The 17129-nt window shown below is 45.9% G+C and overlaps 1 protein-coding gene across 1 annotated transcript in view; it reads left to right on the forward strand.

The window, feature by feature from the left end:
- PHC2 (polyhomeotic homolog 2) overlaps positions 1 to 17129 on the forward strand; it is a 97610-nt gene that overhangs the window by 73150 nt on the left and 7331 nt on the right. Inside the window, exons 10-12 of the mRNA XM_019657610.1 lie at positions 13524 to 13726; positions 15367 to 15496; positions 16375 to 16489. Coding sequence (XP_019513155.1) covers positions 13524 to 13726; positions 15367 to 15496; positions 16375 to 16489 — 448 coding nt within the window. The remainder of the gene's footprint in view (positions 1 to 13523; positions 13727 to 15366; positions 15497 to 16374; positions 16490 to 17129) is intronic.

The raw sequence follows: 17129 nt of genomic DNA on the forward strand, positions 1-17129 counted from the left end.
CCCCGCCCCCGGCGGAGGCGGCCGCGGGAGCTCTGCCGGGACGCGCGGCATTGTCTCCGCGGCGGCTGCAGCCCTCGAGCGCCAGCCGCGCGCGCGCGCGCAATTCGGCCGCTGCCCGCGCCCCCACCCGGCCTAACGTCCCCACCGCCCTTTGTTGACGCCGGTTAGGCCGGTGAGGTCGGATGCGCCGCGGCAGCCCCGGGCCCCGGCTCGGAGGCTCCCGGCGGAGAGGAGGCGGCCCGCCCGGGCCCGGGACCCCGCGCGAGGCGGCGCCCGGCCGAGGGGCTGAGTAGGCCCCGCCCGGCCAGGCCCAGCCGGGCCCTGGACAGGTCAGTGCCCGTTGGCGGGGGAGGGGTTCTCGCCAGCAGGGAGTCCGCGGCCCGCGCTCGTCGCGCTGGAAACCGGGCACCGCCCTCCGGTGCCACTCCCGGCCCGGGCCTACTCGGCTGCCAGGCCCTGCCAGCCCGCGACTCTCGCCCCCTCGGCGCCTGGGAGGTGTCCTGCGCCTCCCTCGTTCGGGACCCTGCCTGCCCCACACTCCCCCGGAAGCCGCTGTGTCAACCTTGGCATGCCAAACGCTTCCGTGTGTCCCGGTCCCTGCCCTGAGTCCCCGCACACCCCACCCCCGCCTCTGTCCTCCCCAGACGGCGGTTTACCCGGAGATGGACGGTCCGTTTAAGGGGCAAGGCTGCTGGCATCCGCTGTACTCCAGCGGTAGGGGGACTTCTATCTTGGAGGGCCTGTGGCTTCTCTGGAGAGTTTTGTTTTTAATCTAGTTCAGTCTCACGAGGTTTTTAATTGGATGGAAAGGAACAAGCTGTTCTGTCTGCCCTCTCTCCCATTTTTAGAAGAGCCTTTTCTCTCCCATGCCAAATGAAGGTATACTAGATTGTTTGGTCTTTACTTTAAAATCGGGATTCTGAGGTTCTCTGTTTAAATTGAAGTCCACAGAGAGGGAATCATTTGCCCAAGGTCATGTTGTAAACTAATGGTGAAGCTACAGTCTGAATTAGCCCCCCCTACACACTCCTGTATCGCTGGATACCAGCCTGTGCCTGTGATAACCCTCACCATCCGTCCCCCACCCTGGCCTTTGATACCTGAACAGATTTCACTGACATACTTTCACTTCTGATCAACTTTCCTTCCTACTCCATACCTAGAATGTTTACCTCCTTCCTGTGCTGCCTAGTCTTTCTTTTTCCTGCTTTACAAATCAGTGACAGCTTTCCCCCCTTCAGTATCTCCCATCTTAGATCTTTAATCCTCTCTCATTAGCATATTGGGCCCAGTGGATCCCTTGTTGTGAAATAAGCTACCGACCTCAATTCACCACCATATGTCCTCGATTTTTCTAGGACAGCCCCAACTTAAAAATATTCCATCCCGTTGTCTGTCAGCCCAAGCATCTCGATTTTTAGTTTTGAAAATAATGTCACTTTAACTATCTAATTTAACTATCAACCCTGCTGTCCTGGCCTTTTCCAGCCATTTGGCTCTGGGGCATAGCTGGGTAATCCAATTATTATTCACCTGGGATTTTCCTTCCCCTCCTGAGTCAACCCAAATGTTGGAACTGCCAGGATTTCTAGGTGAGTCTAAAAATTACAGGCTAATGAGGCAGGGAAATTCCTTCTTACTCCTTTATTTCTGCCCCCCTGCCCTCCCCATCTTTTATTCTTGTACAAGGCAGCAAACTTGTGGCAGTGTCTGTTGATTAGGGCTTAGGCTTAGGACACAAAGGACGTAGGCCCTTCATGTCATTTTTGACTCTAGAATAGAAAATAACTTACTGTGTTGGTTATAAGGCAAGAGACTCTGTCTTAAGATACCTGCCCAGCTAAGTAGTTTTGGTTTCGTTTAAATGTAACACACCTTGATTTGGCTTCTGTTTCATATAAAGCACTGTCCTAGGCACCGTGGAGAAAGAATACAACAGTGATTTTCCCACGCAGCCCCCAACATCTGGATCTATATTTGGAAATATCCACACTTTCGAATCAGCTGATAAACTGTTTTCCACTGTTTCTGTACCTAAGTTCCAGTCCCTACAAGGCGGGAAGCAGAGCTTCTGGTTTGGCTCGTTCACAAGGGCTGGCTTGTTTCACAGAGGGTCCAGCAGATGGGTAGTGGTGGTCTTTTGGCACCTGCCCTTTCCAGGCACTCGCCATCACGTGAGCCCTGCCTCTCAGCCCACCCAAGATCTGCTTCCAGGCTTGTCCATACACACTGAGAAGAACAGATGCCTTTTTTTCTCCAGCCTTAATCTTGTAAAAGTAGGCAGTTTCTTAGTCCACTTTTCTGTTGTTCTTGAGTTGGTTTCTCAGTTGTCCAACTGCATTTTCATGAGCACTCTCTCCTGTTCTCACCCCCATCTTCCTTTTTTTTTTTCCAGCTATTTTACTGATACGTGGCACATAGATGCTTAGTGAATGTTGTCATTTCATCATATACTCACCCCCAGCCCTTTCCATTTCTCGTCCAGGTCCTGGCTTAATTTCTAATTTACCTTTCTTTGTCAAGTGCACTCAATATAGATTATTTCCACTTTCCTTAAAATAAAGAGGAATGGAAACTCCAGCTCGTCATCTTTCTATCCCAGTAATGATTCTCCTGGCTGTAGGTTTCTTCAGCCATCTGCGTTTCAGTGGAGGATAACATGTTAGGAAGGTGTTCTGCTTCTCCAGACATACCTTCTCTGTCACTCACTTTCTAGTCTAAACTGATTGACCCTGAGACTTCTCTTCCCGTCACCAAGACCCCTTCCCCCATGTATGACCCTGTGCCTTTTACTTGCCCTGGCTCAGCCCCAGAATCCACTCTTTTTCAGACCACATCCTTTTTCCTGCCTTACTCATTTCCTGTCTCAGATACTTTGGATCCCTTGGTTCTGCTTTTTCAGAGGGAGAGAGAAAAAATGAAGAGGAATACATGGATAGGTCATCTGATAAAATTGAACTCTCTTCCCAGGTCTTGCATGCTCTCACATAACTTGTCTCCTCCCTAGGATTTCTTGTTTAAGGAAAACAAAAAAACAGTTACTGTCTCAGAGTCAGGAACCTCTACCTGTGAGTTCATGAATGCCTTTTTATCTCTATTTTTCCCTTTTGTGAATGTATGAAGAGAATGGCTTGACTGTCTTAGACTCTTCCGCTGAGTCTCCACCCTTTTTTTTTTTTTGGTCTGTGGGTCTCATGCTAGGCATTCGGTAACCATTTTCGAATAAAGTTCACCCACTTCCTATCAAAGTCCTTCACTTGCAGATAGCATGGAGCAGTAAACCAAAATAAAATTTAAATTTAAAAAAACTAGGGAGTAGGATGGTGGTTCTAGTTCTGGTAATATTGCTCCATGTTAGTATGATTTACCAAGGGTTTGTTTTTTCCCCTCTTCTTGAGTCAATCCAAGCTTGTATTAAAGTTCTCCCGTTTAACCGCCAGAAGATTGAGTCCCATACACAAAAGATTCTCTTCTGAAAAAAGACATCTAGAAATGAGAGTAGGGAAATGAGAATAAGGAGTCTTCATAAATGATAGCGTCTCTTTCATTCCTTTTATGCCATTTTGCAACTGAAAGATGAAGATGATGGTTTTCTGTGATCAGGAGGAATCTCACAAAAGCAGTTGTAGAGAAATGCTTTTGTGTTTTCCACCCCCGTGGGAAAGCAGGGTGAGGACTGGCTGCATTATGCAATCAACTCGGATGAGTCCTTTGTGCCAGTAACAGAAATGACTCTCCACAGTGATTTAGCAACTTGTTTGATGGAAATCAAAGCTGGACTGCCCCTCAAGGTAGAGGTCTGAACATAAGTGCATTTATGTTTTTAATGTTTTTATGGGCTTAGTTTAAACTACAATGTGAGTCACCAGTTAAAAAGACTGAGTATGTTTTCTGTTACAAAATGAAAAAATTTGCCTGTTTAAGATAACTTAATCACAACTCAAGTCGGTGCAGGCTTCATTTTAAGCATTGGCTTATTTTAAAATTTCAGTTTGAATTACTAGCTACCTCAGAACACTGATTTGATACGTAAAAATACTCAGAGGCAAATCATCTGTAATTTAACTTGATGACATTTGGGGAATTGTTAGAAAAATAACCATTTGTTTATCTAAGACAGAATCTTTTAGATTCTGGACTTTTTCTCCCGTCAGAAACAAAAATGGAATGTAATTGACATCAAAAAATGCTGTTTTGTAGTTAATCAAGAGTTATACAATTAAGAATGATCAGTTCTTAAAGATAAAAAGTATAGTAAGAAACCTAGCATTAATTTAAGTAATAAATCCTCGCTCTGTGACTCATTATAAGATCATCTAGGCTAGCATAGTAGACTTAATATTTTTTTTCTTCCCCTTCCAGATTATTTATAGTTAGTGAAAAGGGACATGCTTTCTTATTCTTTGAATTTCCAGATAATTTTTTAGTTCAGATAAGTCCAAAAGAAGAGACCATTCATTCTACATCTACTAAAGAAATGATTGCGATAACAGGGATTGCCAGTGGTCTAAGATGAATCCAGATGTTGAAGAATCCCAATTTGCTATTATGATTTTCTTTTAAAGCAAATATGTTTCTTGAATGCTTTTCTTAGCAGTGAAAGTGATTATAGTTTCTCTTAAGAAAAGATGTGCATTAGATGCCATGTCATAACCGGCTCTTCTCCAGTACATTAGGAGGACCAGGTCTGAGACGGAGTATTGAGGCTGTTGGCAAGACAATGAGAGTTCATGACTGCTGTGAGTTATTTTTAAAGCTTTAGTTGCATGGCTATTATGTCTCAAATACCATGTAATTATCCCTAGTTAGTGATGTCTTTAGCATAGTTGAAACCATCCAAATGCTGCCTAAATCCACACAGCTATATTATGACATTTTTAAATAATCAAAGCCAATGACACTTTAAATTGATACAGAATTAATGTGAATCAAGTAATTTTAAAAAATTGTTAAAGTCCACCTTTCCAGGCCCCCAGTAATCAGTATTAATCTGTTGTACCAGTTGATTGATAGTGAAGTAGGGTGATGAAAAGCTTAGACAGTGGTTACAGGAAGGAAGAGAGTTGTGTTTTCCAAGAGCAGAAATTATCAGGAGGATTGATTTCCAGCCCATTGTATAGACAAGACGACTGAGGTGTGGCGTTCTCCCCCCACTATTTATCTAAGAATAGTAGTGATCCTGCATTTGGAAACCAAATAAAAAAATAAGGCATCATATCGGGAAACATGGTTGCCTTTCCTTGTAATCAGCCTGAAAAAAATTAGGGAATTTGCTAAACATTTCTAGATTTTTCTGTAAGCTTTATAAATCCATCTTCCATGATTTTATCTTGAGCCTTTTAAATTAATTTTTTTCCACAGGCTAAACCAGCTCTTGGCATTACAAGTTTCATACATTTACTGTTCTCTAGGTAAAGTGTTTTCCATTTATTTGTTCCAGAGTTACCACTTTTCTGGTTACTGGGGTTCTTCTGTACTGTCTGTGTGATTGGCTGTGACTCTATGAAAGAGCATATAGAAATGGAATTGGGGTTGTCTTGCCCTGTTGGAGGTGAATTAAGATGTTTGGTTTGCCCTGAAGGGCACAGTGCATTTCTGTTATGCAATCATTGTCAAAGTGGAGATAACATTTCTCCTGAAGGCTGACCTCAAGTGCAAAGACAGGACACCCTGAGTAGGCCAAGGCATCTGAGGAACACAAATGATACCTGAGTTTGGACCAGTGAAAGAAGAGCTCTGCTCTGGGGCAGTAAGAGGCCAGGCTCAGTGAGAGAGTGGCATTAGGGTGGTTTCCTACCTAATCTTCCCTCAGAGCTCAGTGATGTTAACCCTTCCGTGTCTGGGCCAGGCCAACTCCACTGTGTGGCACCTGCATTGTCTTACTTAATGCTCATCATCACAGCCATGTGAGACAGATGTAAGTACCCCATTTTCTGGATAAGGACACTGAGGCCTAGAGTATTTGCCCAGGATTACAAGCTAGGATTTAAGCCTAGATTTTTTTTCTGATCCCAAAGTCTTAACTACCATGTAGCACAGCTTCTAAATGTAATGGGTGCCAGGCGTTTTTCATATATAAACTCTGATATTCACTGTAACCTTGCAAATTGCAAAAGAAGCAGTGTGATCTTCGTTTTTATAGATGGAGAAACTGAGGCTCAGAGCAGGTAGCAAATGCTTGCAGGTGCAGAGGTAATCCAAGATGGAACCAGAATGGAACCCAGGCCTGACCCAGAGCCAGTGCTCTTCTCACTCTGCCATTCTTCTTCCCTCTCCTGCGATTCTGATGTCTCCAGTGTAGAGCCTCTTCCGTTGGTTCCCACCATAGCGTCTGCCAGAGCACTGTGGCGTGACAATATGTGGGGGCCTCCACCTCTGCATGAGATACCATAGGACTGGCCCCATTTAAGTAGGAACTCTTTTTGAAAACTTCCCTGACTCCCTGCAGTCCTAGTTAGCTGTTCTTCCCTGAGGCGTTGACCTGTTGGAAGTCACCTTGTGGCCCTGTAGGTGCTGCTGCGGAGTTTGATCTGGTCGCCTGCCCTTTGCAGGACTCCGCCTGTGGGCTGGGAAGCAGTTCCTGCAGCTGTTTGGAAATCCCTCATGGCTCCCATCCTCAACTGCGTGGGGGAGGGTGGCTGTTCGCTCCATTGAGCCCTCCCTTCATAGCTGGGGGTGGCAGCTTGGAAAACATTCAGCTGTTTACAATTCAGCTTGTGTACACAGTTAGCTAGGGGTTGTGGGTCAGTCAGAAGGGCCGGTGTCCTAAGAGACAGCATGCAAGTCAGCTGTATGGTAATGGCTGCCAGCGAGGAGGAAGAGCCCTCCCTAACAGATGCCGTAACCAGAGTTGCTCAGCCCAGAAGCTTACGATCCAAGAAGCATGTCTGCTCTCCAGGCCTCTTAACTCAGACTCAACAAGGTCTCGTTGCAGTGACCTGAGGGCAGGTCTGGGGCCCCTGGGCCTGGCCTCCCTTCCATTCTGCTGGCCAGCTTCCCTGCAGGAACCCAGCTGTGGGGCCAGGGCCTCGCCTTCCTGTGACTTGAAAGCTCACCTCTTTGCTCAGCAGAGTGCCCCAGAGGGATCCCCCTGTCACAGCCCATACTTCCCCTGTCCAGAGAGGCACTTCAGAGCCGGCTGTTCAGATCCAAGGAAGGTGCTTGGAGGAGCAGGATGGTGATGGCATCTGTGTGAGAGCCACAGCCTGCTGTGTGTCCTCGAGGCAAGGATGTCTTGTGTGTCTGACAGCTCGGTCTTTAGCAGGATTTGAAAAGTTACAAACATTTGGCATTGGTTCCTCCTGCCTTCTGGTACTCAGGGGACCCCAGGGTGGGAAGGGGCCTACAATTTTTCCACCACAAAGAGCGCCTTTTGTGCGTTTTAGAAGGTACCGTCTTCCAAATAAATGGCACCCACCCTCATCTTGATGCTGAAATGCACACTGTTAACTGTGCACCCTTTTCCTCATCTGGAAAAGGAAGATGATATACTCAGGGCCTTTCTAACTCAAATCATCTGTGATCTAGCACCCGTGATCCAAAATGACCTCTGTCCATCCCCACCCCTCCCACTGAACCTTCCATCCCTAAATTGGGAGGAAAGATATAGGAATGCTTCTCTAAGCATTCACAGTGTGGTGTGAATGACCACAGGTATATATTTGCATTTTTAAAAAGGTTGTTAACCAAATCAATTGGTTTCAATTGATGGACCCTGAATAGAGCCTCCATTCTTCCTTCCTTTCCCCCCTTCCCCTCCCCGCCTCCCACTCCCTACCTTGCACTAATGCTTCCCCTCCCCCCCCCCATTCATTTGCCTACAAATTGGTGCTTAATATCTTAACCTCCCTCGCTTTCAGAGCGGCACTCATTTCTTTAGGGGCGCAAATATAACTAAAGAGGTTGTAAACGGTGGCCTGCAGACCTTTCTACAGGACTGTGCTTTCTTCCCATGCTCCCTGTGCCGTGGTTCCGCTTGCTGCTCTCTGTCTCCTGGTTATGCTTTCCCTAGGAGTCACTTCGCAGGTGTTCCACGCAGGCTCCCCCTAGAGCAAGCAGCTCTTTAGAAATCCTGCTGTCAGCCATCCTGGCCACCAGACCCGCCTGCTAAGCTGAGGCACAGTGACAGGCCTTCAGAGCCAGGGAGAGGCCTGGAGAGAGTGCTCAGTGTGGTGTAGGCAGCCTTGTTTTACCCTTCATTGAGCAGAATTTGCTGCAGGCAAATGATCCATGTTATCACCCACTCTGCTTCCTTAAATGTTTAACTCCATTAGCGCTGGCTTACTCCTGCAAGGGTAGTTAAAAGTCTTGTGGATTAAAATGCTCTGCTTAACACGCACACGCAGGCGCACACGCAGACACACACGCACCCCCGCCCACCGTTTGCTCTGAAGTCAGGTCTTCAAGGCTTCTTATTTTAGGAGCAAATAGAATAAACAGCCAGGCCATCTGAAACATTCACAATTAATGTTAGTACTAAACCGTATTCCAGAATAACGGATGCTTTTTGTGTTATCTGTATGTAAAGAACACCAGAACTGGCTCTGAAGTGGCCCAGATTTTGCATAGCTGGGGCCCGCCTGACCTCACCTCCGTCTGCAGGGGGCGGGAGAGCTCAGCTTCTCTGGACACTTGAGCAGAGGGCTGGGCCATTTTTATAGGCGCCTCCCAGCCTCTGCCCCTAGAGGTCATCATGCCTTTCCAAGTGCCTGGAGCTGACTAAATGTTTCCTTGCTGTGTGACGGGAAGAAATGGGCCAAAGAATAGCTGTTAACATTTATAACCAGGAACCTAGAAATGCCACTCTTACAGGCAGACACCAGCCTAGCTGCTCTCAAGTCATAGCCTCGGAAAGTAATTCACAAATCTCAGCAGATGGCAGGTTGCTTGTTTTTGAGACTGGGGAGACCTGTAATCTTATCTACATCCACAGTGAAGACAGACCATAGGTTCCATACATTCCAGCTTAACAGATATTAAGTGTCTGTCGTATGTTGGACATTGGGTTAACCCCTAAAAATATAGGTGACTAAGAAGACATAGGCCCCTGCCTAACGAAACCTGCTCTGCCTAGCAGAGGGGGCCAGCCTCAGAAGAGATCATTTCACAAACAGAGCCACTGGCTGGTCCTTCCTTTTTCATCCTGCCCCCTATAAGGGCTATTTCTCAGAGCCTATGAAGGAGACCAGGAATTGAAAAGCAACCTATAGGTTGAGACATAGATTAAGTAACGACTCTCCCAGAACTTAACTGTTTTGTTCATTCTGATCTGAATATTTGGCCCTTTGTGGTCAGCTTCCATTAAAGGCTAGATTCTACCTTTCCCCAGCACCACCACCGCTGACGTTTGGCTTTACTGCCCTCCTGCAGCCTCTTGAACTCATGGTGTTCTGGCTTTCACCTTTCAGATTTAGGTGCCTAACTCTATATGAAGGCATTCGAGTCCCCTGGGAATCCCTGGCATCCCTTACAGCCTAGGATTGGTCAAGAGTTAATTGGGTAAGGGAGAATTCCAAAGATAGAGCATTGCTTTGTCTCTGTCTTTTATCTGGCCTCCGGTTCAGCAGGGCAGGTTTCTGCAAGTTTCCCTATTAAGCTGCTTTCCCCCCAGCAGGTCAAAAAGCAGTCAGGGAGAGCTGGAAAACAGATTAAATTAATCGCAACATGCTGAGCCTGGCAAGGGGTGAGATTGTGTTTGGTCATTCCAGAAATAGCCCCAACTCCTCTGTTACTAAAGCAGATGATGCGGTATTTGCCTACAAGATGAATGCAAAGCACAATAGCTATAACCTTTGTGTATTCAATAAAACAATCTCCCAGCCCTTGGATCCTGTCTGTCTCTCCTGTAACCTGCCCCAGAGTTCTAATGGGGGCTGATAGCTTCTAATGTTATGGTGAAAGGGTTGATCCCGTTTGTCAGCTCTCTGGCCTATGAGCTGGTGACTATATCTGTTCATTACTGTATTTGGCATGAGGAAAGAATCTGACCTTAAGAGTTATCCCGCCTCTCAGTGTACATTAACAGGCACACATCTGAGATGTGGGAAGGAAGGGATGGAGGGGGAAGGAGAGGAGTCAGCAAAGATAGAGAGAGCCCATAAAAGGATACACAGGATCTGAGGCTGTTTGGTGATGAATATCAATGAAAAAAGCAGGAAGTGGGAGTGACCCCAGAATTCAAGGAAGAATGGATTAATTCCATAAAGGAATTATCAACTAAAGCACCTGTGCTCTCAGTCAGCAGTGTGACTGTTTCAAAGAAACAAATCAAAAATCTTACCAACCTGATCTCTTAGCCCAATCAATACACCTGATTATTATGTTATTATTGAATGGGTAGACTTTAAGAAATGCAGGCAAAGAAGACCTAGGATGATGATGAACTTGAAACCTTTCTGTATAGAAATAGGTGAAAGAGCAGAGGGAGTTTGGCCTGGAGGAGAGAAGATATTCTGGGGTCATTAGGGACATTCTTCATGACCCCAAAAGCATTTCTTGAGCATTTTCTAGTGTGCTGGCACTGCAGTGCTAGTCAATATCTCATTTAATCCTCACAGTGCCTCTATAAAGAAAGTATTATTGTCCTTGTTTTACAGCCAGTGAAACTGCGGCTCAGAGATGAGGACTTTCCCCTAAATTCACTTGAGTGATAGGGACCAGTCTCTAAGGCAGGTCTAAGCTCGTGGATTTGCCCATTACAGAAGTATGATTCGCCTTGTTCTGTGTGGATTTAAGGAACAGAGCAGGGATAAGTGGACAGAAATTAACAAAAGATAGATTTTTGCCTCATTATAAGGAAGAGCTTTTTAATTGAACTGCCCAATACGGGAACAAACTACTTCAGAGGTAGCGAGTTCCTTTATCACTAGAGGTATTTAAATAAATGCCAGAAGATCATTGAGTGGAGGGTATTACAGACAGATTCAAGCATTGGCAAGACGTTGAACTAGACTTTGTACTTTTGATTCTGTAACCTGAGTAACCAGAGAATATTTTACTGGGCTCTAGGTAGATGTAAATAGCCATCATCTAAAAATAAAATTTTAACTTACATAGTGAACTTTGCATTTTTAAAAAATTTTTTTATTATTGTTAGTTTCAGGTGTACAGAACAATGCAATAGTTACCCTTTTCACCCTCATAAAGTAACAACCCCCCTCCCACATCTACTGCCCTCCCACCCCCGATATCATGCTTACCTATTACAATTCCATTGATTCCATTCCCACTCTCTACTCCATGTCCCGTGACTATATGTATATATAATTATAGTTGACATACAATATTATTCAACATCAGCTTCAGAAATACAGTGCGGTGGTCAGGCCTCTACACCAACTATGAAATGGTCTCCCCAACAGGACATGAGTTCATCTGGCCCCCTAAGAAATATTTACAACATTATTGATTATATTCCTCCGACTGTCTTGTTCTATCCCTGAGGCCATATTGCAATTACCAATTTGTCCCTTCGCCTTCTCCTTCATCCCCACTCCCACCCAACTGACAACCCTCAGTTCTTCCTCTGGTCTCAGAGGTGAACTTTGCATTTTAACATTTATTTATTTTAAATAAAATATTACTTGTTTCTTTGAATTTTTAAAAGTTTTTAAAGCAGAGAAATTGGAATTAAGACAATGCAGATTTAAATATTTAAAATGTAAAGTCAGAGAAACTTAATTTGATTATATAACCAACTCAGTTCTAGTTATTCATGGATTGTTAAAAGAAAGTTTGGTGGGTTTTTGTTTTTGTTTTTTTCAGTTCCCAAACACCTTTACAGTTTAGAAAAATTAATTCCAACAGGGGAGCATGGACATTTTCCATCTTTGCAGAAAAGCCAAAGCTGTTAAAAAATGTTTTTCAAATGACTGTAAACTTATGGGAATTTTTTTAACTTGCTGATGTGATTGTCACAAACAAGAATTCTTTTTTTTTTGTTTATTTCATCAATCATATTTCTTGGATGACTTCTGCTCAACTCTGAAGTTGATTATAGTTGAATTATGGACATCTGAGTACTGCAGGCATGTGTCATAACCAACTCTTTCTCATCAAAAAATATTTATTGTGGTTTATTGAGCATTAGTGCAACTGGTAAGAAAATGCACCAGTTATAAACCTTTCCTAAAATGCGTTTATTTTTATTTCCCCATGATGCATTATTAGACACTATGAATTCCTGTTCCATGGTGGGATTTAGTTGGGTTTGTTTTGTTTTCTTGTATTTTTCTCCATGGTGAGAGTTTGGAGCTTTAACATGAAATAAGAGCATCTTCGTGTAAAGTTTTATGCAAAAATTACTTAACTAATAAATTTACTGAAATTGTTTGAAAAGTATGTTAACAGACAGACAAACATACTGGGTTATACTTAATATTCATAGGTTTGTTGCAATAAAGAAATGGCTTTTTCTTTTTTTTTCTTTTTTTTTTTCTTTTTTCTTTTTTTAGGAAGTTCTGCGTTAACAACCTCAGCTCACTGGGCAGTTAGTTGGTGGTGGTAGAGAATGACCCTGAGAAGTGGAAGGTGGGAAGAGAGTTGCAGAAGTGAGCTGATGAAGTCTTGCACACTCTAAAACTCATGAGGGCAACGCATGAGAGGTGCTGTTTGAAGTGGAGGCCCATTGTGTGGTTCTGTGCAGACACCTCTCCCACTTTTTGGAGCACTCTGTTAGGTCTTTCAGGAGAAGGTTGGGGTCCACAGAGAAGGAGAACTTAGGAGAGGTTGTCCACAGAGGGATGGAGGGAAGGAGTCTAAGGTTGACTGAGGATCGGATTGGATATGGAGCTGAGAACTGGACAAAAAGCTTGATTGAGAGCACAGGACCAGCAGAAACAGCATAGAAAACCTCAACTCTGCCTAGCGGTTTCCTTGATGGAAAAACAGAACACATGTGTGTCTTAACGCAGTGACCCCCAATAACCAGTCTCTGAATAGTCAGGTCTGTGTTACTGTGTTTACTTGGGGCTTGGCCCCCAAATTCCATTTGTATTGATATCTTGAGATCAGTACTTTGACATTTCATAAGACACTTAAAATCTAACCCTTTTCCAAGGAACATCACAGAAGGTTCATTTAACCTCTCTTCCCCCAAACCCCAAGCCCTCTACCTAGTTCAGCCTTCCATCCTGGTTTTAGATATCACCTTGAATACATTTTCTCCCTTGAACTGAATTTACCTTATTTGTCCATATCAATATTGACCAAAGTCTTAATTCCTCAGAGGCAGAATTCTTATCTGTTTAACCTGGTTGAAATGTTCTTAGCACAGTTAGGAAATGAAGAAACACTGCCAGCTGATTAGCTGTGTTGTTGCACAACTGATTATAGTCACACCTGGTGGCCATTATAGCCACTGCACTACTGATAAATAGGTCATTGAGGGAGGGGACTGCTTGGTTTGCATTGTCTTTTGGCTTCCTGGAAAATGCCAGGCGTATGTTGAGTCCCTGCTCTCCTCCTCCTGGCCTGGACCTGGTTCTGATCTCCCCTGCTTTTGTCTCCCACTTTCCCTTGTACAGAGACAGGGCAGGGCATTGTTCATGCACTGACCGACCTCAGCAGCCCCGGCATGACCTCAGGGAACGGAAATTCTGCCTCCAGCATCACCGGCACTGCCCCCCAGAATGGTGAGAATAAACCACCACAGGCCATTGTGAAACCCCAAATCCTGACGCATGTTATCGAAGGGTTTGTGATCCAGGAGGGGGCGGAGCCTTTCCCGGTACGGACTACTTCTTTTCCCCTCTTTTTTCTTTCTTTTCTTTTTTTTTTTTTAAGTATATTTTGGATGTGTACTAGAATATTTTTACGTTTCCATGTAAAATTTCCAAAAATGTAAAAAAATTGTTCTTTCCTTGCTAATATTCCCCCAAAGGAATGTCAGAGCCATTTTCTTTCTAGGATTGAGTATCTTCCTAAGGTCCAGAAGGAGTCAGTGATTAGGAATAATCAAGACCCCTTGATTAGAAGTTTGCACACACAGACTTAGCGGTGTACCTCCTGGTGATGTGTGACCGCCTTGCTTAGAAGGCAGTTCACCTTGGAGTGTTGGTGGACCAGGGAAATGGGACCCTGTTCAGTTTGGAATACCAAAACGTCTGAATGGCAAAGCTTTGGCCAGTTAAAGAACAAAAGGAACCTCTGTAGAAGAGAATTTTCAAGATATATCTGAAATGAAGAGAACAGGGTTGTAGCCTGAAGCTTCTTTCCTGGGGAGTAAATGAGAACAAGGGGCACTTGAGAGAGTACAACCAAGTGTCCCCAATTAAAGCATAAGACCAAAGGGCAATATAAATGAATCAAGAAAATGGCTTATTAGAACAGAGCAGCCAGAGCTGCTGCTGCTCATCACAGCTTGGTGAGGACAGGTGGTACTGCTCTATAGGTGGGAGGAGCCCTGAGCCAGGTGCACACTAGCCCCTCGTGTGATAAAATGATCGGGCTTTTAGAGGTACACTATCTTCAGAGGATGCCATCTGCCTTTTGCCCATTCTTTGGTTCCATGAGTGGTTTGAATAATCAAAGCTTGATTAACTGAGAGGGGTGACCTGCCCTTGTAAAATGTCCTCTTTCCCTCTGGAGGTTGTTCAAGGCCTGTGGCAAAGAAATTCACCTGGAGCCACCTTAGCTATAAGCAGCTCTAGCCCTGTCACGTCCCTTCCCTCATTAGGCTAGGCCCTGCCCTTGGCCTCCTGAAGAAACACTGGAAACCAGCTGAGCTCCCAGGGCAGATGCAGATTCAAAAGGACCCCCAGCATCGCTCTAGAGTTGTGGCCAGCAGGCTGCCTGAACAAAGGCAACAAAGGGAGGACCATCAGAGTGAATTAGCCAGTCTGGGGTCCTGGCAACCACAGAGGGCGTTTGCTCTGCAGTCCAGAGCCCATGTTTTCCTCTTCTCCATGGCTGCCTGTACCTATGGCTTGGGTAGATTAGTAGTAAGGTAGAGAACAGTAAGAAATAAAAAAATGGTTGCTAAGTCTCTCTGTCTCATACATAAATTCACACACAGCCTCAGCTGTATTCCTGCTTGGTGTCGTGTGAGCAGTGGGTCCTGGCACCTGTTCTGGCAATGCAGGAAACCTGATCTCTGCCTCCATCTCTGCCCCTTAGACACTGGGGAGAGTAGATATTTTCCTAACTCCTCAGCTGTCTATTGGTCCTGGATTGAAGCCATCCCTGTACTTCGGTGTCCGTTGGCGTCTTGCCTCATGAGCTAAACAGAGTAGGCCTTGAGCAGGGGATGATGATACAGGGGCTGGCATCTGTACCTGGACGCTTTATACATGTAATTTTGATAAGGCTGGATAGCAAGGAAGCATCTCCCACCTAATCCTCATGTACTCCATGTCCCCTGTCCTCTAGGTGGGACGCTCGTCCCTGCTGGTGGGGAATCTCAAGAAGAAGTATGCACAGGGGTTCTTGCCTGAGAAACTTCCACAGCAAGACCATACCACCACAACTGACTCTGAGATGGAGGAGCCCTATCTGCAAGGTAGGCATCTCAGACCCCGAATGCTAAGGCCTTCTGATTTGGCCAAGCAGGAAGTCGGCAAGGCTGGAAAGGGAGGCCTTCCACACTTCCTTTCTTGGTATCCATGAAGGAACTCTGAGCCAGGGAGTGTGTAAACATGTCAGCCTACTAAACATTTCCCCCAGTGCCTTCTCGGCCCCTATCCCTAGGAAACAGGAGATGTCCCTGCCTCTCCTCCAGGCCCGCTCCAGCCAGCCACAGGATTCCTAGAGTTGCTTTTCCTCTGTGAGTCATTGGCAAGCTGTAGGAGTGTAGGGGTGGCACGAGGCAGGTTGTGCCCTTCCTTCACTGCCCCAGGAGCCCGCACACGACTGGAGCCAGCTCTATGGCACAGTGGCAGCCAGGCGCACACTGCACTTGCCACATGAGCCACTGACTAAATGGGGGGAAGAGGCCTATGTAAGTTACCAAACTCCTCGGTTCTGTTATCCAAGTCAGCAGCTAACTAAACAGATCAAGGTAAGGGAGGAGAATTCCAGATCAGTTGTGACGGCATCCAGTGTTCCCTCTGAGTCTCCTGCTCTCTTCCAGGATCATGAGGGGTGCTGATTCTTTCCCCATATGTGTTTGCCTCTGGCTCATAGCACTTAAGAGAAAAAACAGTCAGCGTCGCAGGGGCATCACCAGACACCTTTGGGCACTTTCCAGGGAGGGAAATAGCCCTTCCAAAAACAGTGCCGAAGGAGGTTCGGCATTTTCCAAGCTAGACTGCTGCTGCGTGTCACAGCTATGGGAACATGAGGAGGCAGAAGAGAGTAGGGGGCCCCCATGGTGGGGCTGTCAGCAGTCCTCTGGGAATTGCTCATTCTCCACACTTAACTAATTTCCATACTTTTCAGAATCCAAAGAGGAGGGTACTCCCCTCAAACTCAAGTGTGAGCTCTGTGGCCGGGTGGACTTTGCCTACAAGTTCAAGCGTTCAAAGCGCTTCTGTTCCATGGCTTGTGCAAAAAGGTGAGTGGCCTCAGCCCGCTTCTATGCCCAGCCTCTTCCCTTCCCCCAGGATTGCACCCCTGTATCCTGCTCCTGTCCCTCCCCTGCTGCAGCCCTAGTCCACCGAAGAAAGGCCTTATGTGTGGCTTATCCAGGCTTGTCCTTGACCTGCCTGGAAGCAGCGTCACGATGCTTAATTCACCAAAGAATTCCTAGAGCAGATCAGATGGAAAGCAGCACAGAATCAAGGAAAGGAGACAGGGCTTCAGCTTGACTGGCCCTCTGGGTCCCACTGGCACCTGTCCTCCTTTCCTGCCCAACTCTTTAGGGTAAGCCCTGCACCAGGAGCTTTGCCCAGAGCACTGCACTAGTTACAGATGTTCCTTCCGTGAGCTTTCACCCAGCTTGATGACGGATGATCATAGTAAAAACCACTGTTATTTATGGAGAGCCTGCCATGTGAGAGGCAGTTTGCTAGACAGTCGATGTGCATTATGTCATGTAATCTTCAGAATAACTCTGAGGTGGGTATTGCTGTTGTGCCCTTCATAAACATTCAGGAGCGGGCCGGCCGAGTGGCGCGATGGTTAAGAACTGGCTTGGGACGCCAGAGGGCCCCGGTTCGGATCCCACATATGAGGGCCAGTGACACTGCCCTCCA

The sequence above is a fragment of the Hipposideros armiger genome, unplaced genomic scaffold (assembly GCF_001890085.2).
Source record: "Hipposideros armiger isolate ML-2016 unplaced genomic scaffold, ASM189008v1 scaffold_10, whole genome shotgun sequence".
NCBI lineage: Eukaryota > Metazoa > Chordata > Mammalia > Chiroptera > Hipposideridae > Hipposideros > Hipposideros armiger.